The sequence below is a fragment of the Thamnophis sirtalis genome, unplaced genomic scaffold, assembly GCF_051295495.1.
Source record: "Thamnophis sirtalis isolate CommonGarterSnake01/CBP01778 unplaced genomic scaffold, rThaSir2_p1.2 scaffold_2, whole genome shotgun sequence".
NCBI lineage: Eukaryota > Metazoa > Chordata > Lepidosauria > Squamata > Natricidae > Thamnophis > Thamnophis sirtalis.
Window position 1 is genome coordinate 4,628,985 of NW_028261382.1, and position 27,810 is coordinate 4,656,794.

The 27,810-nt window shown below is 47.3% G+C and overlaps 1 protein-coding gene across 6 annotated transcripts; it reads left to right on the forward strand.

Moving 5' to 3' along the window:
* Positions 1-4,727: 4,727 nt before the first annotated feature.
* PRMT2IP (PRMT2 interacting protein) lies at positions 4,728-27,111 on the forward strand. 6 transcript variants are annotated; one of them, XR_015695413.1, is made up of 5 exons: positions 4,728-5,081; positions 16,135-19,541; positions 21,467-21,500; positions 21,940-22,065; positions 25,812-25,910. XR_015695413.1 is itself a non-coding variant. In XM_087704065.1 (4 exons), exons 2-4 carry the CDS (start codon positions 16,145-16,147, stop codon positions 25,846-25,848), a joined length of 3,468 nt encoding a protein of 1,155 aa, XP_087560191.1. In that variant the 5' UTR covers positions 4,728-5,081; positions 16,135-16,144; the 3' UTR covers positions 25,849-25,983. The 6 variants fall into 6 exon arrangements, 5 of the variants coding, with proteins under 5 accessions (XP_087560191.1, XP_087560193.1, XP_087560192.1 ...); XM_087704065.1 differs by lacking the exon at positions 21,940-22,065 and having other exon boundaries at positions 25,812-25,983; XM_087704067.1 differs by lacking the exons at positions 21,940-22,065; positions 25,812-25,910 and adding an exon at positions 22,985-23,095.
* The last annotated feature ends 699 nt before the right edge of the window (positions 27,112-27,810 follow it).

Genomic DNA, 27,810 nt, shown 5'->3' on the forward strand with positions numbered 1-27,810 from the left:
AAATAATAAGAAAGGTGATGGACTGTGCCGAAATGGACAAATTAATAAAAAAAAATCCAGGGAAAAGAAGAAACAGAATATTATTACCAGATATGGGGAAAATTGTATAAGTGGATGGAGGAAAGAAACAAGGATCAATGAATGAAGTCAGTAAAATCCAAAAATAGAAGTTAAGGATAATTAACATATATCTATATCTATATCTATATCTATATCTATATCTATATCTATATCTATATCTATATCTATCTATCTATCTATCTATCTATCTATCTATCTATCTATCTATCTATCTATCTATCATCTATCTATCTATCTATCTATCTATCTATCTATCTATATCTATATCTATCTATCTATATCTATCTATCTATCTATCTATCTATCTATCTATCTATCTCTCTCTCTCTCTCTCTATCTCTATCTCTCTATATCTATCTATCTATCTATCTATCTATCTATCTATCTATCTATCTATCTATCTATCTATCTATCTATCTATCTATCTATCTATCTACACACAAGAGAGTTTAAATTTATCAGAGGTAATCATTCAAATAGCAGATGAGTAAAATAAGAGGGTTAAAAATGGTGAAACACAAATGAAATATACTAGAAAGGGAACTAACATAAGGAGAATCGCATCAATTGGAAATTGCTATTAGAAAGAACAGGAGCTTCCCCTTCATACTGTATTGTGTAAACGTAGTTTACGTCTTAAGTTTTGTGTGTGTGTGTATTTTGTATGTTTGTAAATAAATAAAAATATAAAAAAATTAAAACAAAAAAGATGCTGGGCCATAATGCCGGCAGCAACCTCCCCCCCACCCCCGCCTCGGTGCTTGCCAAAACAGTTGTAAATCTTGGATTACGGATTAGTGGGTTCGTGGCAACTCACCCCAAGACGGTTTGGGCAACCAGGGTCAAGCGATTTGGGGGAGCAAACGCTGAGATTTGTTTTATTTATTTTAAAAGGTTACAGAGTATAAAATGTTCCCTTCCTTGTAAGTCCTACTTGTTGTTTGGGATTTAATTTGGAGTTGATAGGTCCACAAAGGCTCTGCTAAGCCGGGTTTGTTGATTTTAGCCGAAATCTAAACAGAAATAATTAGCTGGTGTATCAAGACAAATTCAGCGCTGGGCACAGGAGGATTATCGTTATTTTTCTTTCCTTTTAGCTGGAAATGGGGAGAGACAGGAGCCTTTCTCATGGTGGCCTGGTGTGTAAATTATAATTTAGGAGACGATTTGCAGCATTCGCTCCATCTCTGAATCAGGCTGTGAAATTTCATTTCATTTCATTTATTGAATTTCTATGCCGCCCAATCCCGAAGGACTCCGGGCGGCTTACAGAAATGAAAATTTTTTAAAAAAAGAATTATTAAAAACAATGGGACACAACAGAGTTAAAAAGGAACACAACAGACACCGAATCAGGAGGGGGCTGGACCTCAATCAAGGGGTCAACAGCCCCAAGCCTGCCGGAAAAGCCAGGTTTTAATAGCTTTGTGGAAGGCCATGAGAGTGGGCAGGGCCCGGATCTCTGGGGGCAGCTCATTCCATAGGGCTGGAGCGGCAACAGAGAAGGCCCTACCTACTCTGAGGCATCGCCAGCCGGCATTGTCCCGCTGAAGGCACCCGGAGAAGGCCCATCCTGTGCAGTCTTATTGGTCCCTCTTAAAAACAGGGACTTGCGTGCGTCGCCAGGCCGAAAGAGGATTGGCTGCTGCGTTTTTGCACCGAGCGAGTTTACAATTTCTGGGGTTGTGCAAATCCAACTCCTGGGGTTCATTTAACCTGGGGTGGTGGTGATGATGTCGAACTCGATTTCATTGAGGGCCGCATCAGGGTTGTGTTTGACCTTGGGGGGGGATGCGGTGGATGTGGCCAGCTCAATGTCACTCGTGTTGAGGGCACCCGTGGTAGCTTGAGCGTACTGCCAGTGAAAACGGGCTCCCAAGCTTGGGAGTGCTGCCTCTAGCAGCCTTGCGAGCTCCGTTTTAGGCTGCGACAGCCTCCTGCAGCCCTCTGCCAGCGAAAACGGGGCTCGGGAGGGCCGTACGCAGCTCTCCCGAGCTCCATTTTCACTGGCAGAGGTACTGCGGGCCGGTTCTTCACTGTTTCCAGGGTGTCCCCCACGGGCCAGATCTAAGCAGCCCTTGGACCGGATCTAGTCCCCGGGCCTTGTGTTTGGTTTAACCATATTTAAATAAATAAGGGGATGTTCATTGGATAAAACGGCTGTAATAGATAGAGCCGAGGTGGCGCAGTGGTTAGAGTGCAGTACTGCGGGCTACTTCAGCTGACGGCTAGCTGCAGTTCGGCAGTTCGAATCTCACCAGGCTCCAGGTTGACTCAACCTTCCATCCTTCCAAGGATGGTAAAATGAGGACCCAGATTATTGGGGGCAAACAGGCTGACTTGTAAACTGCTTAGAGAGGGCTGTAAAAGCACTGTGAAACGGTATTTAAGTCTAAGTACTATTGATTCCTTCCTTCCTTCCTTCCTTCCTTCCTTCCTTCCTTCCTTCCTTCCTTCCTTCCTTCCTTCCTTCCTTTCTTCCTTCCTTGTGGTTAGAATGCAGTATTGCAGGCTCACTCTGCCCACTGCCATGAGTTCGATTCTCACTGGCTCAAGGTCGACTCAGCCTTCCATCCTTCCAAGGATGGTAAAATGAGGACCCAGATTACTGGGGGCAAACAGGCTGACTTGTAAACCACTGAGAGAGGGCTGTAAAAACACTGTGAAGCGGTATATAAGTGCTATTGCTATACTTTGGGGCTATAATAGCCCAGGATTCTGCAGAGAATAAAGTGGCAAATTTAAAAACTATGATGGCTTTTTCTGTCTGATCCACCCATTGCAATTTTAAGTGTCTTTCTTCCCTAGAGGCTTCAGGGATGATGAAAAAAATCCTTGAATGGTGGATCTTCCACTCTGGCTGAAAGATCCCTTGTCTTTTGGTCCAACTGAACTGGATCTTGTTCAGATTTGAAACCAAAAAAACAGGGATTGAATCTGGTCACTGCCTGAAGTTTGGAGACCAGCCATGGACCCATCTGGCTGCTGCACCCATGGCAGATGTGCCCAATGGTTGGTGCAACATTAGGCTGGCTTCCATCCCATTCATCCAAGAGAGGAATTGATGGGTCCTGTGGTACAAGTTACAGTTCATGGAACGCTCATTTGGATGGTGTCCATGGATTATAGAGACACAAAGTTTCCATCCTGATCTACTTACCTGATCGATTATTGATTATGCGCCATTCGGAGGGGGGGGGGTTGGCTCCTAGGTACCCCATAGATTTGACCTTCTCCATAATGATCTATATGCACCAACAAAGGTGCGTATAGTCAATGCTATGGTTTCCCCAATTGCAATGGATTGCTGTGAAAGTTGGACCATAAGGAAGGCTGGGTGTCAAAGAATGGAGGCCTTTGGACTCTAGTGCTGGAGAAGACTCCTGCATTGAGTCCCTTGGACTGCAAGGCCATCCAACCGGTCAGTCCTAGAGGAGATCCACCCTGACTGCTCTTTAGAAGGCCAGATCCTGAAGTGGAAACTCAAGTGCTTTGGCCACCCAATGAGAAGGAAGGACTCCCTGGAGAAGAGCCTCATGCTGGGAACGATGGAGGGCAAAGGAAGAAGGGGACGGCGGAGAATGAGGTGGCTGGATGGAGTCACCAAAGCAGTTGGCATGAGCTTGAATGGACTCCAGAAGATGGTAGAGGACAGGAAGGCCTGGAGGAACGTGGTCCATGGGGTCGCAATGGGTAGAACACGACTTTGCAACTAACAACCACCACCACTACCAGAGAGCTGGGATCTTCCCATGACAGATCCACATAGGATATTTTAAGCCTTTTAGGCCTTAGGTGAGAATTCTGGGGATCTGTTCCATAACCCATGCTTTGCTATGATTCCCTAGTTGCTGTTCTGTGCACTTTTTCCAAAGTCCCAACATCTTTGTGTGTGTGTGTGTGTAATTCAACCTTGTTTCACAACTGTTTTTTGCAAACCGGGCCGCCTTTCAGTAGGTTATCTAAGTCGGGGTTGTGCGGTCTCCCGGTATATCCCCCACCCACTCACCGGCTCCCACAGCCCCGTCCCGACGGTGGCTTCTTCGGGCCACGTGCATGCCCGCCCACGCGTCTCCGGAGTCTCCTTTCCCCTTAAAACATCTGGGCGGCCTGCAGAGGATGCTATTTCTCCCCTCCCCTCCTTCCCTCCGCGCCTTGCAGAATTGCAACCGAAAAGTGCCACGCTGGGCGAAGGTGGGCGAGTGGGGGGGGGGGAAGAGGCGCCCCTTAGAAGTCAAGCGGCGCAGAGGAACGGGGCGCCCTTCGCGCGTGGCTCCCTGCAAGTCACAACTCACTGGAATTGCAAAGGGTTGGGAAAGGGGGAGGGGGACGCTGAAGGGCTCGGAGGGGACAGGCTGACCTGCCAAGGCTGTTGTGCCAAGGAGGGAGGGGAGAGCCGCAGGAAGGCACATCGTGCCAGGGCAAGGAGGAGGAAAGGAAAGGCAGGCGCAGCTTCCCACCCCGAACCAGAGCGCAAACTTCTGGCTTGGCCGCTGGGTTTCCATTGGCTGGGCGCGACCGGGTCCCGGCTCCTCCTTTCTCTCCCCCCCCCCTCTCCGCCCCCACACCCATGGGCGCCTTCCTCCTCCTCTCCTCCTCCTCCTCCTCCTCCCGCCCTTGACTCGCGAATCGCGATTGCGGGGAGGGATCGGCGCGAGAAGAGGAGCGGCTGCGCCACCCCCGTCACTCCGGATCAAGCTGGCGGGACTTGCCGGGCGCAGGGAGAGCGGAGCCGGCTGCTGCTGCTGCTGTGACTAAACCGGAGCGTCGGATTTTCGGGGAAAGCGGAGCGACTCCGGATCGAGGAGCCGGACCGGAGGTCGGACTCAGGAAGGAAGGAAAGAAAGAGGGAAAGAAGGAAGAAAAGAAGGAGGCGAGCGCGCCCTCTCCCCCCAGTTCCCTCCAAACGGCGCGCCGCCTTTGCAAACTCTCCGTCCGGGCGCAGAAGCGGAGCGTCCGGGAAGAAGATGCGGCGGCGGCGAGGGCTGCGGGCGCCGGAGGTGAGAGGAGAGGAGAGAGAATGGAAGGAGAGAGAGAAGGAGAGAATGGAAGAGAGATAATAGAAGGAGAGAGGAGAGAAAGAAAGAAAAAATGGAAGGAAGGAGAGAGAGAATGGAAGGAGAGAGAGAGAGAGGAGGAGGAGGGGGACTACAGCCCCCATCGGGCGCAGCCGGGCTGCTTCCACCGGGTGGGGTGTTGGGCACGATCCGGAGCGCCTGGAAGGCTGCCTCCGCTTCGCACGTGACGGGCGAGGAGAGAAGGAAGGAGAGAGAGAGAGAGAGACGTGTTTACACGGAAGTCAGGCTTTTGAAGGGTTGGGGTTGTGGAGGGAAGGGGCGAGGGGTCGCCCTCCCCCTCCCCTCCATCCCGACCGGTGGAAATGCTCCGGATCCTTCTGATTCTGACCACCAACGATCAATTGCGGTTCTGATTTTGCTGCGGCGCTTTGAAAACTTCGGCCAAAACTCGGGTGGAATTGGGGACTCTCCTCCCGAGTCGATTTGCAAAGGATGCGGGGGGTGGAGGAGAGAGAGGAGCCTTCCCATCCCGGTTTAGCGCACCCCTTCTTTCTCCCTCCCCGCCCCCCCAATAAAAGCTGGGCATCCTCCAGCTCGGTTGGACTTCGGTTCCCATCCTCCCCTGCCCCGGTGCCTCTCTGTCGGTGGGCAAAGGAGGTTTGATCCGCAACAGGCCTGTGTTGAAAGAGATGCCGCTTGATAAACCCCTTGATTGCATCATTTTTCTGGGGGGGGGGGTAGGGGGGAGGAGGAGGAGGAGGAGGAGGGAATGGTGACCCAGAGCATCCAGGTGTTCTGCTTTCTGCAGGGAGGGGGGGTGCCCCCCCCTCTCTTCCCAGATAAACAGATGTTTTGTTTTTTTTAAGAAATAAAAACGAGAGGGGAAGAAAACAAAAATCCTGTTTAGTCTAATAAAGGGTGGGATTGGAAGGAAGCCAAAAACCACGGGTGGGGGGCACCCAGTGTTCTCCAACTTCCTCTGCCCTTCCTTGGGCACCATTAGCCCAAGTTTTAAACCAGGGTCTCCTTGGAAGGAGCTGCGGAGGGATGTGGGTTTGGGGGGTGTCAAAGAAAGAAGGGGAAACTGGGGGAAAGGATTTTTTACTTCCTCAAATTCCGCTGTGCCCAAGTTGACTTGCCAAAGCCTCCGGATGACCACACGCTCTGTACGTGTGCTGGGACTGTTAAAAAGTCATGTTATCGCTTGCTTTTTTTTCCCCAACAACAATGGAGTTTCTGAAGTAACCAAAAAACCAAAAACCACAGGGCGGCCTTTTTTTTAAGCACACGGATTCCATCCGATGCATTTATTTTTACGAAGCGGAGGGCAAATATCTGCGTCCCACAATAACGTCGCAAGGATCCAATCTGGGCCGATCAACCGGGGACCAGAGGTTTTTAGTCTTCTGAGCTTTCGGATTCGTGCTAGAGCCTCCATGCTCAGGGATAGTCTCTCTGCATTTCTTTTGGCTGTTTTTTTGGGCTGGCCTTAGCTAACCTGGTTTCCTTCTGCGTGCGCGACAACATATTTACATGAGTTGTTTGAGATTTCCCGAGCGGTGTGTGTGTGTGTTTTCTTCTGCGTGTGACAAAAAACGTTTAAATGAGTTGAGATTTTAAGAAGGGATTGGACTTGTCTGAGATGGTAGACGTTCTCCTGCTTAAGCAGAGGGCTGGACTAGAAGACCTCCAAGGTCCCTTCCAGCTCTATTCTATTTCTATATGTGTCGTCCCCCCACCCCCGAGATCAACTGTTATGGGTTGGAGGGCTACAAAAGTGGCCTTGAGCCATTTAGAGATTGCTGGGGTATATGTGTGTGTGTGTGTGTGTGAGAGAGAGAGAGATTTATTGATTTATAAGTGGGATGTGTGTATTTGCACAAGCATGAAAGCATGCTTAGGCCTCCTCTGGGGGGGACCGGTGCCCTACTATGCTCTTAAAAGGAGGTGTTATACCCCCTGTAGAGATGGGAGGGGTGGTTAAGCTGTGAAAGCAATGTTTGCGGTAACTATAGAGCTTGGGTACACAAAAGGTGATGTGTGTGTGTGGAGGGTGTAGGAAATGCCGCTGCTGTGAGTTAGTGAGTGCCGATTGGAAGACAGGGCTCACACGTTAGGTGCTGATTGGCTGCAGTTGCTCTGTAAAACCCAATCCTATAAAGCATTGTTGTCCGTCCTGGGCAACCTTTAAGCCTGGTGAACTTCAATTCCCAGAATTACTCCAGCCCAGGGAATTCTGGGAGTTGAAGTCCACCAGTTGCCTGGGTTTGGACATGCCTGCTATAAAGAGTCAAGAGACGAATAAGGCTTGTTGTCGCATTTCGAATCCCAGTTGTTCAGATTGTGCCTGCTTTTTCTTTTGAAGGCACCTGGGGCATATGTGCGCTATCTTGTGTGTATTTTCTTATGAGTAGACCACCCTGGCTTCAATGTTAGGTAAGCTCCCCGTTGGGAGAAGCAAGTGCGTTCAGAGAAGCGTTGTGAGAGTTGTGTTGGAGAACACACAAACCAGCATACACAGACACTGCAGTTTAAATAGGCTTTTACTTTCGTGGAAATAGAGGTATCAGAGTCCATCCAAACAGTCCAAGTCATACATGGATAAGACAGTCAGTCATCAACATCTTTCAGTTAAGGGATAATCCAAATAACATAGTCCAGTAATCATATAATCAGTCCGGTACACAAAGTTTGCTACCAGTTGCAAAACTTACAATAGCTCACGGCACTTTCTAACAGGCAGCTTCCAAAAACACTCAGATCAGATCAGCCCAGCATCTTAACGAAACAGAGAGCTAACAGTCACTCTGGCTCCCTCTTATGGCCGATTGAGGAAAACAGCAACCAATCACGTTTTACAGTATGATTTAAAGAAACAGGCACAACATTGTTACATGATTTATATATTGCCAACCCAACCCTTAGAATTATATTTCTAACAGTAAGACTTACACTCTAGGGGGGGAAAATTAAATCTTTTTGGATGAAAACTGGTCCTGTCCCCTTTAAAACCTTGTTGGCATTTTTAGTGCCCCTATTTAAGTTGGGAAGAGATGGCAAAAGTTACACATTTGCCCCTTGTTCTCTGTTTATTTATTTATTAGTCTGTGATTTTTATATAAGACACACACAACGCATAGATGCAAAACTTTTAAGATCTGCCTAGAAAAAACCTGTCCAAAAACACCAATAGGCACAGAAGAAACATTTCTATATATTCAGTTGGAGTGAATATATTACATATTAAATGAGTTTTAGTTGCAACAATCAGCAGGTTTGATGCAACACACAGGCCACGTTTCCTGTTGGAGGAGGCGAAAGGGAGAGAAAATAAGGAATAATCCCTTTTGGTTTTAAGTCCAGAGAGTCCTCAATTTATAACCCTCCATTGCATGGCCGTTCAAAATTAGAACGGCACTGAAAAAAGCTATTGAGGACCAATCCTCGCACTTACAACCATCCGTAATATCTCCCTGGACAAAAGTTGATAGACAATTTAGGCAAATTTCTACAAGTATGGATTTATGACGATTGATTGCAGAGCCCCGGGGTCAAGTGATTTTCGGAAATTGTGAATGTTGGTTTTGTTTTTAATATGTTTGTCTCATTTCCCCCCTTTCCCTTGTCTTTTGTGAGCCGCCCGGAGTCCTCCGGGAGTGGGCGGCATACAATAGCAATAGCAGTAGACTTATATACCGCTTCATAGGGCTTTCAGCCCTCTCTAAGCGGTTTACAGAGAGTCAGCATATCGCCCCCAACAATCTGGGTCCTCATTTTACCCACCTCGGAAGGATGGAAGGCTGAGTCAACCCTGAGCCGGTGAGATTTGAACTGCTGAACTGCTGATCTAGCAGTAGCCTGCAGTGCTGCATTTAGCCACTGCGCCACCTTGGCTCTACAAGACAAATAAATAAATAAAGAAATAATACAATAAATAAATAAATTTGCAACCTTTCCAGCTGGCTTCAAAGTCAAGGCGGAGGGGGGGGGGGAAACCAGGTTTGCTTAATGATACCGCACTCACTTAACAACTGCGATTGGTTTAGCGACCATGTCAAAAAAAAAAGTCATCCTATCAAGGGCGACTCACTTAGCAACCGCCTTAGAAATCCTGCTCCCAATTTTGTCGTTACGGGCGAGGACTATCTGCAAATGAAAATTAAACAGGGAAGGATTTGTATGACACCCACACAGTTTGAGTTTCTATTCCCCTTCTCCCCCCATCCCCCACCCCCCACTCCGCCTCTTCTGGTTACTAGGTCAGCAAAACCAGATTTTAACTCCTGGAAGTCTTAAGATGTCAAACTCATAAATTCCTTGCAAGAGACCTGGAAAATGAGGCAATGTTGTAAAAGAAAACACACACACGCACACACAACCATGATTGAGGCACCAACATCTCCATATGTGGGAGTCTAACTTTGCCCAGACTAATCTCTCCCAGGAATGTATCCCTGGCATATTTTCCTTTCTCTGTTTGCAATAAATTTAAATTGAATGATCAGTGAAAGATCATCAAGGCGGGAATCATGCCGTTTTATAGAAGGAAGAGGTGAGATTTAAACAAATGAGCATAGCGCCTTATCAAAACCCACCATACTGTAAAGGGAGATCCGACAGGCCTGGGGCTAAAGAGCTGTTGCCCCCGTCTCATTTCATTTACATTTCATTTCATTTATTATATTATATATATCTCGAATGGTATGACTGTTGTGTGTTTTTAAATTATGTATTGTTATGCTTCGTCTTTTATTTTTTGTCTGTACCCCCCTTCCCTGATTTGAATTGTGAGCTGCCCTGAGTCCCCTTTGGGGGAAAAAGGGCGGCATATATAATAAAATCAAATCAATCAAATCAAGATGTGCGTCTTATGCTTAGCAAAAGCATATGTATCGGAAAAGATGAAATGCCTTTTTAAGAAAAGAACTGGTTTAACTCCCGATAAGGAGACAACTGTTTTCACTCTAGATCAAGAGACATTGGTTTGCAATAAGTGAGTACAGTCCATTCTATTGATCATGACGGGCAAAATTTCTAATCTTTAGATAACGCTACCCAAGAGAACAATTTAAAAATACATTAGGCGTGTCTTAACACTCCAGGGAATCTTAAGTCCCAGGGCAATTAGAGGCTGTGCTTTAAAAAAAAAAACGCCAGTGGAATTCTCCTAAATCAGCTAACAGTCACATTGGGAAATTGAGAACCAAATTCAGAATTTGGTAGCGAGAGGAGTTATTAAAAAAGGGGGGAAGCGTTTGTGAATTAAAGCTTATTACGCCTTTTTTTAAAAAATAATTTGGGAGTCTGAAAGGACCGGATTCCCTGCCTGTAAGCTCCTGATTAAGAGAGATTGAAATGTGGAGGAATATGGAGAACTCAATGCATTCTAACCCTGATGCCTTAACTGGCTTGGCAAACACTGTCTCGTCGGCATTAGGGTGACCGGGGTGGAAGGGGTCACAGGTGAAGAAAGGTGGAGGTGTTGCATATGTCCTGATATTCCTGTAACAGCCGTTGTGTCATTCCGTAATTCTTACCTTCCTGATTGCATGCGGTAGAACATCTCACATGGTTCATAGCCAGTTCTCTTTCCCAAGAAATTTCCCAATTTTTTTGTAATCTATCTATCTATCTCTGTCTCTCTGTCTCTCTCTCTCTCTCTCTCTCTCTCTCTCTCTCTCTCTCTCTCTCTCTCTCTCTCTCAGCAAACAGCATTGATAATAAAAGCTGGTTTAGCTAGTAAGCTAACTCTCTCTCTCTCCCCCCCTCTCATCACTTAGCAAGCAGCATTGATAATAAAAGCTGGTTTAGCTAGTAAGCTAGCTCTCCTCTCTCTCTCTCTCTCTCTCTCTCCCTCTCCCTCTCCTCTCTCTCTCTCCCCCCTCTCTCTCACTTAGCAAATAGCATTGATAATAAAAGCTGGTTAGCTAGTAAGCTCTCTCTCTCTCTCTCTCTCTCTCTCTCTCTCCCTCTCCCCTCTCTCTCTCCGCCCCTCTCTCTCACTTAGCAAATAGCATTGATAATAAAAGCTGGTTTAGCTAGTAAGCTCTCTCTCTCTCTCTCTCTCTCTCTCTCTCTCTCTCTCTCTCCCTCCCTCTCCCTCTCCTCTCTCTCTCTCCCCCTCTCTCTCACTTAGCAAATAGCATTGATAATAAAAGCTGGTTTAGCTAGTAAGCTCTCTCTCTCTCCCTCCCTCCCTCTCCCTCTCCTCTCTCTCTCTCCCCCCTCTCTCTCACTTAGCAAATAGCATTGATAATAAAAGCTGGTTAGCTAGTAAGCGCTCTCTCTCTCTCTCTCTCTCTCTCTCTCTCTCTCTCTCTCTCTCTCTCCCTCCCTCCCTCCCTCCCTCTCCCTCTCCTCTCTCTCTCTCCCCCCCTCTCACTTAGCAAATAGCATTGATAATAAAAGCTGGTTTAGCTAGTAAGCTACCTCTCTTTCTTTCTCTCCCTCGCCACCCCCCCCTCTCTCTCATCACTTAGCAAGCAGCATTCAAGGTTCAAGGTTCATTTTATTTAATTTATATGCCGCCCTATTCCCTGGGGGACTCAGGGCGGCGCACAAACAGCATTGATAATAAAAGCTGGTTTCACCATTCCTACTCTCCTAAAACCCGGTCAAGGCCACGCAGCTGGAAAACCTTAAGCATTGTGAGTTTTTTTTCCCCCCTCCATTTGTGTGGCTCCCTTTGGCACATTTAACGGTGCCCTGTTTTGGGACTGGGAAACTTCCTGGAAAGACAAGGCACCATCCACACCTACCCTACATTTGTTTGGGGCAGGTGGCCCATGAAAAGGATATTGGTAGCTCAGGATTGAACTGGGGGGGGGGGTCCTTGTCCCAAAAGTGTTTTTTTCAAAAGGCGACCAGACTTTTTTTGGGGGGGGGAGGAGGGGGGGGGAAGACGTTTCACTTCTCATCCAAGCAGCTTCTTCAGTTCGTCACTGAAGAAGCGTTTTGGATGAAGTGACACGTCAAGGAAACAATGAAGAAAGCCCAGCTGCCTTTTGAAAAAAAGCACCTTTGGGACAAACCTGGATGATGGGCAGGCGTTTCATGACCCAACTAGGGAATATCATCAGTGCTAGAAGGGAGTGGGCTTTGCTCTCTGGTTATATAGGAGCCAAGGTGGCGCAGTGGTTAAATGCAGCACTGCAGGCTGACTGCTAGATCAGCAGTTCAGCGGTTCAAATCTCACCGGCTCATGGTTGACTCAGCCTTCCATCCTTCCGAGGTGGGTAAAATGTGGACCCGGATTGTTGTTGGGGGCAATATGCTGACTCTGTAAACCGCTTAGAGAGGGCTGAAAGCCCTATGAAGCGGTATATAAGTCTACTGTTATTATTATTATATACAAGTGGTTTGCCCTGCTGGTGTCGGTGGGAGTTCTCAGTTCAAGATCAGAGAGTAAAGTTTGTAAGGCCGTGGGTAGAGCCAAACACGAGGATAATAGTCTATGGCAGTGTTTTGCAACTTTAAGGTGTGTGGACTTCAACTCCCAGAATTCCACAGCTAGCATGTGACCTAAAGAGCCGTTTTAACCCTCCCATCGCTGCTCAGGCACAATAAAAGGAAGGGAGAAAACATCTGACTTCCAAGATGTTGCCAAACTCCATTTCCCAACAACCCAACCAGCATCGCCAGTGGTGAGGGATTTGGGGAATTGTAGTTCATTAATCCCAGGTGCAAGGAAGGAACTAGGCGTCTAAAAACCCGGCCATGGGTTGAGTGTTGACGGATTTCTTACTTCGTTGGGCAGAAAATATATATATATATATATGGAGGCATAGATAGCACAGCCTCTGTTGTGGCCCACCAGTGGCCAACAGAGCTGGCGGAAGATTCGGACGGTGAGGAGGTTGGGGCGGAATATGGGCCAGTCCTGGAGTCTGGGGAAGGCTTGGATGAGGGCTCTGTGTCGGAGGCAGAGATGGGGCCAGAGCCGTAAGCCAGTTATCAGCTGCCTTCAGAGTCAGGCATCAGTAAGGCAGAGGAACAGCTGGAGCCTGTTCCCAGTGTCCGCATGCACAGAGTTGCCAGATGGAGGGAAGAGCTAAAGAACAGAGGTCGACTTGGGAGTAAGTCCATAGGTGGAGGATGAATGGCCTCTCCCAGAGGGAATAAAAGAGGAGCGAAAGGGGAGTGGAGTTTGCAGGAGACAATCTCTAAGACCAATAAGATCGCACAGGATGGGCCTTCTCCGGGTGCCTTCAGCTGGCCCAATGCCGGCTGGCGACGCCTCGGAGTAGGGCCTTCTCTGTTGCCGCTCCGGCCCTATGGAATGAGCTGCCCCCAGAGATCTGGACCCTACCCACTCTCATGGCCTTCCGTAAAGCTATTAAAACCTGGCTTTTCCGGCAGGCCTGGGGCTGTTGACCTCTTGATTGAGGTCCAGCCCCCCCCTTTGATTGGGTGCATGTTGTGTTTTCTTCTTAATCTTGTTGTATCTTGTTGTTTTAATCCTTTTTTAATATTTTTCATTTCTGTAAGCCGCCCGGAGTCCTCCGGGATTGGGCGGCTTATAAATGAAATGAATTGGTTGGTGACTCTCTGAGGCTCTTTGCCAAGTTTTGCAGAGATCGACCTGGCAGCTCTCCAAGCCAGATAAGGTCTGTGACCGTAAATCCTCCCCCGAAAGACTTTGCTGGATGTGAAGGAGCAGAATTCACAGTCAATTAATAAAAGAGGTTTTTGTCGGGACCAGGAGTTGGCTTCGTGTTCTTGGGAAGCCTCGGTTCGAACAGCCTCCTTCCTGTTTGGCAGAGCGCCGCAGGGACCCAGGAAGGATTTCCTAGGAAGTCGGGCAGGAACTTTGGCCGACACGGTAGAAGGAGATTTTTTGCCGCGTTCCACCCTTGTTTGGCTGAATGGAGAAGCTCCTTGGTAATATGACTCATACCTTCTTCCTCTCCCTCTTCCTTCTGACTTGGCGGTTTCTGAGAAGCCGAGAAACCAAAAATACTTTAATTACTAAGCAATTTGAAGGCTTTCCAAGAAATCTCGTGCTGAGCTTAGGAGTGGGTGGCCCAATTCTTCGGCTAGACTCTTTTATTATGGATTTTTGCATATATATATATATATATATATATATATATATATATATATATATATATATATATATATATATATATATATATATATATATATATATATATATATATATATATATATATATATATATAATAATTGGGAACGCCACAAGGACGGTTCATTTTGGCAATTCCTCGACTTACAACAGTTTATTTATTGACTGTTCCAAGTGTCAGCGGCACGGAATAAAGGGACTTGGGGCCAGTATTCACAGTTGCAACCTTTCCCCATGGTGGAGGGCTTCCTGCCTAAACAGGGGGCTGGACTAGAAGACCTCCAGGGTCCTTTCCAAGTCTATTCTATTCTAATGGAGAAGGGTACCTGCGAGACCACCTACTGCCACCGGTAGCCTCCCACCTTCGTCCAGTGCGATCCCACAGAGTTGGCCTCCTCAGGGTGACGTCGGCCAGACAGTGTCGGCTAGCGACCCCCGGGGGGAGAGCCTTCTCCGTGGGAGCGCCTTCCCTCTGGAATGAGCTGCCCCCCCGGAGCTTCGCATAATCCCCGACCTCCGGTCCTTCCGACGCGCCCTAAAAAGTCGGCTTTTCCAGCAAGCCGGCCTGGCCTGAATCAAAACAAAATAAATGATTGATTGCTGTTAATTTTAATTCGAATTTTTTTTAAAAAAAATGTCATTGTCAATTTTAATTGGGTTTGGGATATTCTATTTAACTGTTTTTTAAACTTTTGTATTATGTGTTTCTTTTAATGTTGTACGCCGCCCTGAGTCCTTGGGAGAAGGGCGGCATATAAATCGAATAAATCTAAACCTTATGAATGCTTTGGCATTCTTGCCAAGAAAATGAGGGGGAGTTTATCTAGGCATCACCAGAAGTTGAATCATCATTGCAAGAGTGAATGTTATGTCTTCCTCCAATGCTCTGGGTTTCCATTCCCAGCTGCCTCCACCAAAGTGGCCGAGATCTGCTAGGTTTCCTTTTCCTGAGTTGTATGCAGTCTGAGAGATTTGGAAAATAAATTCTCCCTTGCTTTGGAGGTGGTGGCCAAGAGCCCAAAGCGTGTGTATTGTGTGCGTATGTGTGGCTTTGTAGCTGTTGTAACATTGAAAAATGGGTCGGATTTTAGGGGGTCTGTGGTAAGTTCAAAAGGGAAAAAAATTGAAAACAAAATATGTTATGAATGAAGGTGGATAGAAGGTTGTGTCCCAGAATAATGTTAGAATAGAATTAAAATTAGAATAGAGTAGGATTCATAATAGAATAGAATAGAGGAATGAAGGAGTAGAATAGAATAGAATAGAATATAGAATAGAATAGGATTCAGAATAAGATTCAGAATAGAATTCAGAATAGGATTCAGAATAGAATTCAGAATAGAATATAATAGGAATCAGAATATAATAGAGGAATGAAGGAGTAGAATACTATCAAATAGAATATAGAGTAGAATAGGATTCAGAATAAGATTCAAAATAGGATTCAGAATAGGATTCAGAATGAAATAGAATAGAATAGGATTCGGAATATAATATAATAGAGGAATGAAGGAGTAGAATAGAATCGAATAGAATACAGAATAGAATAGGATTCAGAATAGATTCAGAATAGGATTCAGAATAAAATAGAATAGGATTCAGAATAGAATACAATTCAGAATAGAATAGAGTAGAATAATTTGACCCCTCCCTCTCCTTTGTGGCAGCCCCTCAAGGAGGAGCCAATCTGGGTCAAGTACGATCCAATCTGTTGTAGGATCCAATTTGGGTCGGTCAGCAGGACCCAGAGGTTTTATCTTCCAAGCTTTTGGAATCGTGCTGGATTCTATGTCCCCTGAGGATGGGCCTCCCGCACGAATCCCAGAAGCTCGAAAGACAAAACTTCTGCTCCAGATTGAATCCTGCAAAGTACGAGATTTTTTGGGGGGGGATAACAATTAAACTGGGGAAGGCATGAAGACTGATTCTTTTTTTCCTTGTCTCCCGTTTCAGAACAACCTGAATGACTGCTCCGTTTCCTAGCCCAGCAGCCAGAAAGCATCTACCAATGGCGGAGAAGCGGGTCCTGGAAGCTGTGAGCACCATGAGTTACAGCAAGCTCCCTCGAATGGAGCTGGACCCAACCCACATCCTCCCGGTTGGTATGTGCCGGTCGAGCAGGCTGACCGAACTCCCCATGGAAGACCATTACACTTATAAAGGCTCCTATTTTACTTTCCCGCTCCAGTGCCAAGAAGCGCCCAAAACTTTATCTCACTGGCCGGCTGCCGAGAACTACAGCCATTGCCCGGCCAGTACGCCTGGCCACTCTCCAAGGACAGAGAAAACGACTTGCCAGTCCGGGATGGAAAGTTTGAAAGCCCACCACAGATTTCCGGGTTCTGAGAAGGTCAATGAATGTCTCCCCCGTGAACGGTGGGCCAGCTACGTGGGTCACGCAGGGGTCATCCAGCAAGGTTGGCTCCAGGCAGGATACCCAACCCAGCCGCTCCCTCCAGCTCCGGCTGCTCGCTCCACCTTGGCAGCCCCCAAACCGGTTTACCGAAGCCAGGCGTACGGGACGGAATCGGGCTACTCTTCCAAAAGGGCTCTGACCTTCCAAATGCAGATGGAGAACTACTCAAAGCGTTTGGAATGGACTTCCCCATCCTCGGTTTTGCCCGCCGGCGCCGAGAGTCGCGGTTTCAGCACAGCGGACGCCAAGACAACCTCGATGGGTGAGAATGGCGCAGTGCAGTTCCGGAAAGGTCCCAAAGAGGGCGCTGTTCACTCGTCTGGCTTCATGCCGTACCAGAAGACGTTGGAGAAATGCCAGGGGGCGCAGAATGGCCCTTCCTTGGATGCCAGCTACCCCTCCGTAAGTCAGAAAAACAATGCGGAGTCGCCAACGGGTAGCAACTCCAGAAAACACATGTGGTCCCGGCTACCGCCGTCACCTCTTCCTTCTCCTCTTCCTCCTCCTCCTCCTCTTTCCAGCTTGCTGGTGAATCGCCAGGACCTGGCGTACCAGGAGCGATCGCCCTCATGCTACCCTCTAGGATCATATCCTCTGACGTCTCACGAGCAGATGTTGTTGTACCATCAGAGCTACGTGCAAGCCGAAAAAACGAACTCCGTCTTTGCTTTGGCGGCCTGCAAAGGTTTCGGGTCTCCTCCAAGCCGTGAAGATGGGCCGGTCTTCCCTGGGTCATATTTCCAGCAAACGTCTCGCAGCTATTATCCCGGGCATCTGGAGAGCTACCTTTACCAGGCGGTGGGCCCACCTCCCTTGACCCCTTCGGACGAGCTTCCCTCTACGAGAGAACACGAGCAGACGCAGAACACGGGGGCCAAGGTGGACTTCCCCCCAAAGACTCCTGTCTCCGCCTGTGCTCTGCCTGAGAAGACTGCTCCAGCTTGTAGTCCTTGGCGCAGCCGAGGTGGCCTTCCAGACTGGTGTGAGAGTGGTTGCGTCGCAAGAGAAGCCAGCACAAATTCTTCGGGTCTACAAGCTTTCCCTTCCCTTCATCAAGTAGACCAGCTGTCTCACTGTTACAACAGGGTTGAAAAGATGGAGCACAACGCTTGCAAGAAGGATCTTTTCCCGCCAGAAAAGGTGCCGGAGGAGGAAGGATCTTTTGAGACACACAAAAAGATCTTAACTTACGAATCTAGGAAGAGGAACATCACCCCTCACAAAAACGAAGCGGGGGGCTGCATCATGATTCCCGATAGCCCAATGGCCTCCCACAATCCTTACCCCAAGCCAGCCCTGCCGAAAAACCTTCTGAGGGCTCCCAACATCCAGTCTGCGCCTCATGGACATTGGTCCCCGGGGGATCCACCGAAGGGACGCCATGAATGGCGTGAAGGGCCCTTGACGTCTTCTCCTCCCATGCCCATCATCCACAACGTCTTCAGCTTAGCTCCGTACCAAGCCTACTTAGAAGGTTCTGCCGATTTGGTGGAGCTGGACGCCGCCAAACGTTGCCAGGCTGAGGAGTCGCCTCCCAGAAGCCGAGGCAAGAGGGTGGAAAAGAGATGGACAGGTGCTCAACGGTTGACTGAAGGAGGAAGCCTGAATCCGCTTCGGGAGGAAGGAACCCCTCGCAACGCAATCACGAAAGGTGGAGATGCTGACTTGAATAAAAACAGTCTCCCAACAGGGCAAGGGGGTGGAGATTATGCTGGCCCTCGGGAAAGCTTCAAGGTCAAGCTTCTGAATCCCACCGACCCTGCGTCTTGCCAACCCTCCCTTCCCGATCATCCCGACGGTAGAGTTGAGAGGCCAGCTCAAGAAGACCAGGTCTTGGACCTCAGCTTTAAAACGGACGACTCGGCAGAGCGACCTGATCTTCCGCAGTTGCCCAAGAAGGCCGAGGCTCCAGACGTTGGAGGTCCAAAGGTCCAAGGGGAAGACGTCAAGGAGAAAGCAGCCGACAGCCAGGGCTCCATCTCACGGGCCAACGGAGAGACCTCGGTGCTGCCCCTCAACGGTGAGTCGAGAGGCAGCCGGCATTTTCACAGCTCTGCGGCGTTTCTCTTCAAGAAATTCAAAATCCTAAAAGCTCACGCGGCGGAAGCTGCCTCTGGGGTCAAGGACGTCTCCCTCCCCAAAGGGACCGATGCACAAGTAAGTCAGCCCAACGGCCCCTTGGTTGAGCCCAGCCTTCCCCAGGCCGTGACGCCACCCGAAACTCTGATTTTGCAGATCAAGTGCTTGAATGCTAAGCTGCCTGATGCTCCTGCTCTCGTGCCTCCGAGCGCTCTTCCGGGCTCCCCTGCCCTCCGAGAGATCCACGTTCTGGATCCCGCCACGGAAAAACTTCTCGGCCAGCAGAAATATTCACCCAGGCAATATTTCACCGTGCTGCATACCTGCGTCTGCACGGTAATATCCGGCGTGGTGTCTACCTCCTCCCCTGACCAGCTCAAGGAGTGGCTGGAGATGGCCGAGCCCACAGCAGAGCTTCAGGAGAAGACCGTCAGTTCCACCAAGCCCAAAAATGGTTCCAAGGTCCCTGAAGGGCCCAAGCTCTCCAAGGGCAAGGAGATCTGGTTGGCCTTTAAGGGCGTAGAGGTGTTGGTGAAGAAGTTGCAATCCCAACTGGAGATGTTCATGCTCTACAACAAGTGTCCTTTCCCTCACGTGATGCGCGCCGGCGCCACCTTCATCCCTATCCACGTGCTGAAGGAGGAGCTCTTCCCCAATCTTCCCGGCGCGTCGGTCGACCACGTCTTACAGGACCACAAGGTGGAACTGCGTCCCACCACCTTGTCTGAAGAGAAGGCGTTGCGCGACCTGGACCTGAAGACCTGTACTTCTCGGATGTTGAAGCTGCTGGCGTTGAAACAGCTGCCGGACATTTACCTGGACCTCCTGACCCTTCATTGGCACGAGTGCGTCAAGGAGCAGCTTGGTAAGAGCAGACCGTTAGCCTCCTGTAGACGCTTAAGCATTGAACTGACCATACGCGCATCTCGTTCTCCTTTTTCCTCTTCTCTGTCTCGCAAAAAAAGTATGATATCCCTGGTCTTTGGCCACTGGACTTTCCCACTTTGCATGGACACAGCTTTCGTTGGTTTTCCCGATACAGCAGTGACCAAAATTGGGAAAAGTGTATTGTTGAGGTTTTGATGGCTAATGACACCACTTTGTTTTGGGGGTAGCACCCGAAAAGTATATATCAATGGAAAGATAATTTAATCACGAACGTAACGCCGTAACGTTTACGAAGGATTTGCTATTAGAATAGCAGTTACAAAGACGAAAAGTGGGGAAAAAAAAACGTAGAAAAAATGAGATATACAAAAATTATATCTTGACAACTGTCCTCCTCTCAGGTTCAATACGGGACATCGATCACTGAATCCTACTGTGATCTGATTGGCTCATTGCCAAAAGAAGTGACACCTCTCTAAACCCTGGTGCTCATTGGCTACAATCAGATGAAGGAAAGTTGACCGCTATCAACCTTAAGCAAGTTGTGCTTCCTTTTTCCGGTTATTTGGCTATAACTTTTCGTAGAATGCAGATCATTGAACAAGCGTCATTCCATTACATTCTCGATTAAATTATCTTTCCATTGATATATGATTTTAGGGTACTGCTCCAAAAAAAGGGGTATTATTAGCCACCAAACGTCAAAAATACTTTCCCCAAAAGGTCTCCCCAATTTTGTCCACTGCTGTAGATGTGGGTAGAAAATTTACATAGTGATCAGGGTCGATGCCCGAGACAGAATTTAGCAAACTCTACCAAGATTGATGGTACTCTGCTTTCTAAATGCGGAGAGGACAGGGGAAAGGGATCTTAAGAGAGTAGGCTATGTTTAAAAGGGAAGGAATTGAGTGCCTGTAATTATGGGCTTGTCGATCAGAAACGTCAGCAGTTCGGGGGTTCGAATCCCTAGCGCTGTTAACGGAGTGAGCTCCCATTACTTGTCCCAGCTTCTGCCAGCCTAGCAGTTTGGAAGCAAGTAGAAAAATAGGAACCACCTTTGGTGGGAAGGGAACAGCGTTCCGTGCGCCTTCGGTGTTTAGTCATGCCGGCCACATGACCACGGAGACGTCTTCGGACAGCGCTGGCTTTTCGGCTTTGAAAAGGAGATGAGCACCGCCCCCTAGAGCCGGGAACGACTAGCACGTTTGTGCGAGGGGAACCTTTACCTTTTTATTATGGGCAAATGACTGATGTACAGAGAGTCCTTGACTTATGACTATTCCTTTAATGGATTTTCAAAGTTACGATGGCGCTGACTTACAAGTGATCCTCACACTTATGGCCATTATTTCCTACATGATCATGAGATCAAAGTTGAGGTGATTGGCAACCAGCATATATTTCGAATGGTTGCATTGTTCTGGGCCCACCTGATGACCCCTTACATCCTTCCCAGGGGATGTTCTGTCGTGCAAAGTCAGCGAGATGGATCCTCTTAAGGACCATGGCAAAAAGTAGGCACATCTCACTTAACAACCGCATCGCTTGGTCAGAGACGTTTCTGTTCCAATTGTGGTCGTAAGTTGAGGACTACCTGTAATTCAGAGCCTATCGAGATCCGTAATTCAACCAACATCTATCTTCCCCCCCATTGTATCTTGATAGCAGCTGTTTGGCTTGACAACCCTGGGAGTTCTAGTCTCAGAGGGTGCTGTATTAGAAAAACTGGCAGTGGATAGCTTTGGGGCAAGATGGAACATTCAGGTACCACGGCCCACATCTCACGCAAACCACGTGCAGCCATGCCCACAGTCCCGCTTCCATTAGCTCTGACCAACTGTGTCCCCCTCCCTCCAGCCAGTGTCATTTCAGATGATTCTCGACCACCTTTATTTTTTCCAGGTCCAAGTTCACAGGCACGCCTGCACACTTCCAAGTAGGTATCCATTCTCTGCGTGGGTGCGTCTTGCTCATTGCTGGGTTTAGTTGGAGTTGAGGGAGGCCTTTGGGCACAAGTTGAGGTGGTAGATGTCAGGACTCCAAATAGCATCCAAAAGTAAATCAGAGCCCAAGGCAAAGTATTGCTCCAATTTATGAAGAGAGCCGTGTTGGCATATCTGGGGAAAGCCGAATCTGAAAGCTTCCCGGTTTCCCCCACCCAGTTGAAAGTTCAAGATCTTGCCCCCACACCCACAAGTCCATCCCACGGTCCAATCTCCCACTGCCATGCTGGCAGCTTCCACCCATCCAGTTCCGGTCAGGTGCAGAGATTCAAAGACAAAGGATGACCTTGGTTTTCTAGAAAGAATGTTGTTATGGCTACCTAGCATCTAAACTCTGTACAATCTCCCTTCCCTGTTTTTCCCCCACAATAGAAAATGCATAGTAGAATAATAGAAAGTGTGGCAGGCCAAAGATCCAAAAGAAAAGATGGCTGCGGGCCTGACAGTAGGGCTTCTTGCGATGTTGCCAGCTAGTTGTGCTGCTCCTGTGCTGTAATGGTAGGTGGGAATGGCCTTGGGAGACAGGAGGAATAGCTGCACGCAAGGCAGTGGATAGATAAGAAGAGGCAGATTAGCCCAGGGAAGGAATAGAGCCAGGCACACATCTCAAAAGAGACCCTGTCAGAGATTTGGCAGTGTGACTATTTATTATGAGATAAATCCAGGAGCAAAAATACAGCACACAGCACACAGAGCCTTTAGAGAATGAACAGTGATTTATATACAAATATATACAAACACATGGTAGATAAATCCCTTACCACTCAGCTACGTACACAAGGAGAGAAATGAGATACATGACGAGAGAGAGAAACACCCTCTAATGGCCATCTATATATAGACACCTCTTAAAACAGTAAATGCCTTATGTGGACCCCTCTTATAAGAGCCGAGGTGGCACAGTGGTTAAATGCAGCACTGCAGGCTACTTCAGCTGACTGCAGTTCTGCAGTTCGGCTGTTCAAATCTCACCGGCTCAGGGTTGACTCAGCCTTCCATCCTTCCGAGGTGGGTAAAATGAGGACCCGGATTGTTGTTGGGGGCAATATGCTGACTCTGTAAACCGCTTAGAGAGGGCTGAAAGCCCTATGAAGCGGTATATAAGTCTAACTGCTATTGCTATTATGTATTGCTGAATCATCCTCATTGCATCAGCTTACAGTTTTACAGCTTCCAACCTTACACCAGCTGGCAGCTATTAAATCCTCATTACCTGGCAGACCCTCTCTAGTTTCTCGAGCTGCAGAAACGAGGGAGGGGGAGGGCAGGAGCGACGTACTCTCAGACTTGCAAGATAAGATAGAGGTTATCCCTGCGAGGTAGTCCAGATGGGCAGCACCACCCAAGGAAGCACCCGTGTCCCGCCTTGCTTCTAAAGGCGACGTTAACGGAATCTTGCAATGCTTGAATCTTATAGACTGACCAGTTGATGTAAATGGTATGTGGAAATGGCCTTGTCAGAGAGGAGGAAGAGCCACAGACAAGACAGTGGTCGGATAAGAGGCAGCTGGATCCCCGGAAGGAATGGAGCTGGGTAAACACCTCAAAAGGTTTTCAAGCCAGATTCTTACCTCGTTTCTTAGAGTGTAAAAATTACAGGGGAAGAAAGGTACTTTTAGGGAGGTCTGTAGGGATTCGCACTCACATCCAGGTGACGGTTGCCCCAAAGGTGCTTTTTTTCAGGAGGCAACTGGACTTTTTCCCCCCCCTTTTGAAGATGTTTCGCTCCTCATCCCAGAAGCTTCTTCAGCTCTGATTTGGATGGGGTGGGGAATGGAAGGATTGATACTCCTTGCAGACAGCTGTTCATTTGCATCCTTTCTGGAGGGTCGTTGAGGCCACTTGGAGGATTATTTGTGTCTTCTTTAAAGACCTTTCGCTTCTCATCCCAGAAGCTTCTTCAGCTCTGATTTGGATGGTGGGGAATGGAAGGATTGATACTCCTTGCAGACAGCTGTTCATTTGCATCCTTTCTGAGGGTCGTTGAGGCCACTTGGAGGATTATTTGTGTCTTCTTTAAAGACCTTTCGCTTCTCATCCAAGAAGCTTCTTCAGATTTGGATGGTGAGGAATGGAAGGATTGATCCTCCTTGCAGACAGCTGTTCATTTGCATCCTTTCTGAGGGTAGTTGAGGCCACTTGGAGGATTATTTGTGTCTTCTTTAAAGACCCTTCGCTTCTCATCCCAGAAGCTTCTTCAGATTTGGATGGTGGGGAATGGAAGGATTGATACTCCTTGCAGACAGCTGATCATTTGCATCCTTTCTGAGGGTAGTTGAGGCCACTTGGAGGATTATTTGTGTCTTCTTTAAAGACCTTTCGCTTCTCATCCAAGAAGCTTCTTCAGATTTGGATGGTGGGGAATGGAAGGATTGATACTCCTTGCAGATAGCTGTTCATTTGCATCCTTTTTGAGGGTCGTTGAGGCCACTTGGAGGATTATTTGTGCCTTCAGGTCTTTTGGTCCTTTGAGACTTGCAAGATTCTGTTAAAGTAACCTTACAATAAAAATAGAGCTAGCATTCCGGTTTGTGCGTCTTGCCTGGATTGCCTCGCCTCAGTCTTGCACCCCCCTCCTTTTTATTTTCACTCTTACTGTCCCCAAAGGAAGGCGCCTCCCCTTTTGAGTCACTTTCTCCACCTCCTTCAGACTCGGGTTTTGTTTACCCAGATCGTTGTCTAGGCTGCATCTCTTCCTCCTGTCTCCCAAGGTCATTCCCCTATGCCATTACGGGGGCCTTTTTGTGGAAAACACAAGGCTTTGGAGGTTAGCAATTATAGCCAGACGGGGCTGAAGGCGCTCCTGAAGGACCTTGCGAATGGCGCATGGTGCTCCTGCAAACCAGAGGCAAGCCCGAGAGAATTTGTCAGCAAATAGTGGGGTTTCGTTTGATCTTTTTTGGTCCTTGGTTTCCCTGGGTTCGTGGACATCTGATGTACAGAAGAGCAATGGCTGTTCTGATTTCGGATGGATAGAGATAGATAGATGATTGATTGATAGATAGATAGATAGATGATAGATAGATGATAGATAGAGATATAGATAGAGAGATAGATAGATAGAGAGAGAGAGAGAGAGAGAGAGAGAGAGCAGAAAGACAGAAAGACACAAAATAGTCATAGATTAGATAAAATAGATAGATAAGGTAGGTAGATTAAATAAGATAAAATAGATAGATTAGATAAAATAGATGGATTAGGTAGATAAGAGACCCAGATAAGATAGATAGATACATGATAGATAGATAGATAGATAGATAGATAGATAGATAGATAGATAGATAGATAGATAGATATAGATAAAATAGATAAATTAGATAGACAGAAAGAACAGATTGGATAAAATAGACCGATTAGGTAGTTAGATAAGATAAAATAGATTAGATAAAATAGATAGATTAGATAAAATAGATGGATTAGATAAAATAGATGGATTAGGTAGATAAGAGACATATAGATAGATAGATAGATAGATAGATAGATAGATAGATAGATAGATAGATAGATAGATAGATAGATGATAGATAGATAGAAAGAAGGGATTAGATAAAATAGATCGATTAGGTAGATAAATAAGATAAAATAGATTAGATAAGAAAGATAGATGAGATAGATAAGAAGATAAAATTGGTTGGATAAGATAGATAAGATAAAATAGGTTAGGATAGATAGATAGATAGATAGATAGATAGATAGATAGATAGATAGATAGATAGATAGATAGATAAGATAGATAGATAATAGAGAGAGATGATGATTATGATGATAAGAGGGACAGAGAGCGATAGGAGAGATGGACAGATAGAACCATCCTTGGCAGTTGGGCTGCAGCGTGATATCTCCTGGAGCATCAGAAGAGGAGAAGGGACCTCTTGATTAAGACAACCTTGGAGAATTTTGGTGTCTTCTTCAAAATGTGTGTTGAGATTATACTTCCTTTTTTTCTGGAATTCTGGAAACTAATCCCAACACATCTGGAGTTCTTGGTTTTGTGAAGAACTCTGAGATGAAGAGATCCTTTGGGTTGGGCACATCACCCAAGAATCTCCTACTCCATCACCTGAAATGAAGCGAGTCTTAGAAGTTATCCGGTGGGATCCATTCTCTCTTTAGAACAGTTTTGGGTTAGTTGAGAGTGGAGGAGAGTAGTTGAACTGTTGGAAGAAGAGTTTAGGATCTCAACTGTGGACAGTGAATGAAGATGCTCATTCAGTTGACTCTTCTTGTGTTTTTCATTTTCCCAGAGGAACCTGCGAAGTTGATCCCAAACAGAGAAGTTGAGGCGTTAGAAACAGATGAAACCACCGAGTCTCTTGACCAGGATTTCCAAGAGAAGAGGACCAAAGGCCAAACCTGTGGATTGGCAGCCTGTTTTGGGACTACGTCCTTGCAGTATGAGACTCTCCATCCAGATCATCAAGAGACCCTAGACAGATGTCCTTCACCTTCCCTACAACGTAGTTGCGTGCTAAAGGGGGTGAAGGTGCTTCCGAAGGAAGACACAGCTGTGGAGACCAAGGGGCTCACTCTTTGCCCTGGTGCTAGGAGGCCATCCCGTAAACAGCCAAGGGCTCTCAAGTTTAAATTGACTGCGAAGGTCGCGAGGAGGACAACGAGGGCTTCCAAGATCCTTCATCTCCGGAAATCTGTGGTTCACATCCAATTCCAGAATGCTCTTCAAGACATTCAAGGACCTCAGATTCTTGGTCCTTCAGGGAAGGGCAAGAAGGTTCCACCACCGCTTCTCCTCAAGCGTTTCAAGCGTCGGAGACACAGTCGTGCCGAGGTTTCTTCCTTGCCCTCCGAGTATCCAGAACTTGTTGGGAAGAGGATCAGGCACTTGTACGAGGAGAAGGACAAGACCGAGGCCTGGTATCAGGGCGTCGTCCTTCGCGTCCACAAACCCCACAAGAACCCTTTGAAGACAGTTTACGAGGTGAAATATGACAGTGAGCCAGAATGGCAATATTACCTTGAGATTCTTCAGGATTATAAGAAAGGTTGGGTGGAGCTGGATGAATGAAGGTGTGGGTGTGTATTTGTGTGTGTGTGTGTGTGTGTCAAATTGATTGAGAAGAGGGGAGATTTGATTCATCCACCTGCCTGTCGGATTGGAACACAATGGAAAGGATTCGAGATTAAAATGGCTTCCCTACATCTCGCACAGCGTCATCACGAAGACACCCATTAGCTTAAGTTGACACTGGACCCGATTCAGATCGTCCTCTTGTGGTCCTCAACACCTCAGGGCTCCATAACACTTCCAGAAACCCCACATGAAGTAGCGTTCGGGGTTTGAACAATGTTTTGAAACACAGCTGGGTTTACAAAATGGCTTCCTGTCGTCCCAACGGACACCGGAAGTGAAATACGGTACATTTTACAGATCTTCTACATGGGTGGGCGGAGCTCTCAGGACGTCCCAATCTGGTGGGCCCATCCTCGGTCCTGAATTCCAGATTGTTCCAGAGGCAGCGAGTTTGTCCAATTCCTAGAGTGTCTCTAGAACAGTGTTTCTCAACCTTGGCAACTTGAAGATGTCCGGACTTCAATTCCCAGAATTCTGGGAGTTAAAATCCGGACATCTTCAAGTTGCCAAGGTTGAGAAACACTGCTTTAGAACGACGCTTGCCCCAGGGCATTATGGGAAAGCCATGATTTACATTGCTAAGCAGGGCGGTTGTTTAATCGAGTTGTGTCCGATTTTTACCATCTTTTTTTTGCCATGGTTGTTAAGTGAATCACTGCAGCTTGTTAAGTGAACCCAGCTTCCCTGATTGAGGAGGTAGGATTCGCTTAAGAAATGCAGTGATTTGCTTAACTGAGGGCGGGGGGGGGGGGAAAGGGCCATTTAACGACCGCCTTGCTTAGTGACAGAAAGTCTGGTCCCAATGGTGATAGTAACTCAAAGACTACCTATATATGCCTCCTTTTTTAAAAAAAAAAGGGGGGGGAAAGAGAAGGAAAATTGAACTTGAGGAACTCCTGTAAAGTCCACCAACCCACTTGATGAAATACAGCTCAAAGAAAACTTACACACACACACACAACACACAACACGCACACACAGCATACACACACATACACACGTACACACAACATACACACACACAACATACACACACACACAACATACACACACACAGACACACAACACACACACACACATATATTTGGACATGTTTTTTAAAAAGTACCAACTTCGTACACCTAAAAAAACCCTGCGTGCTTCAGTTTTGATTT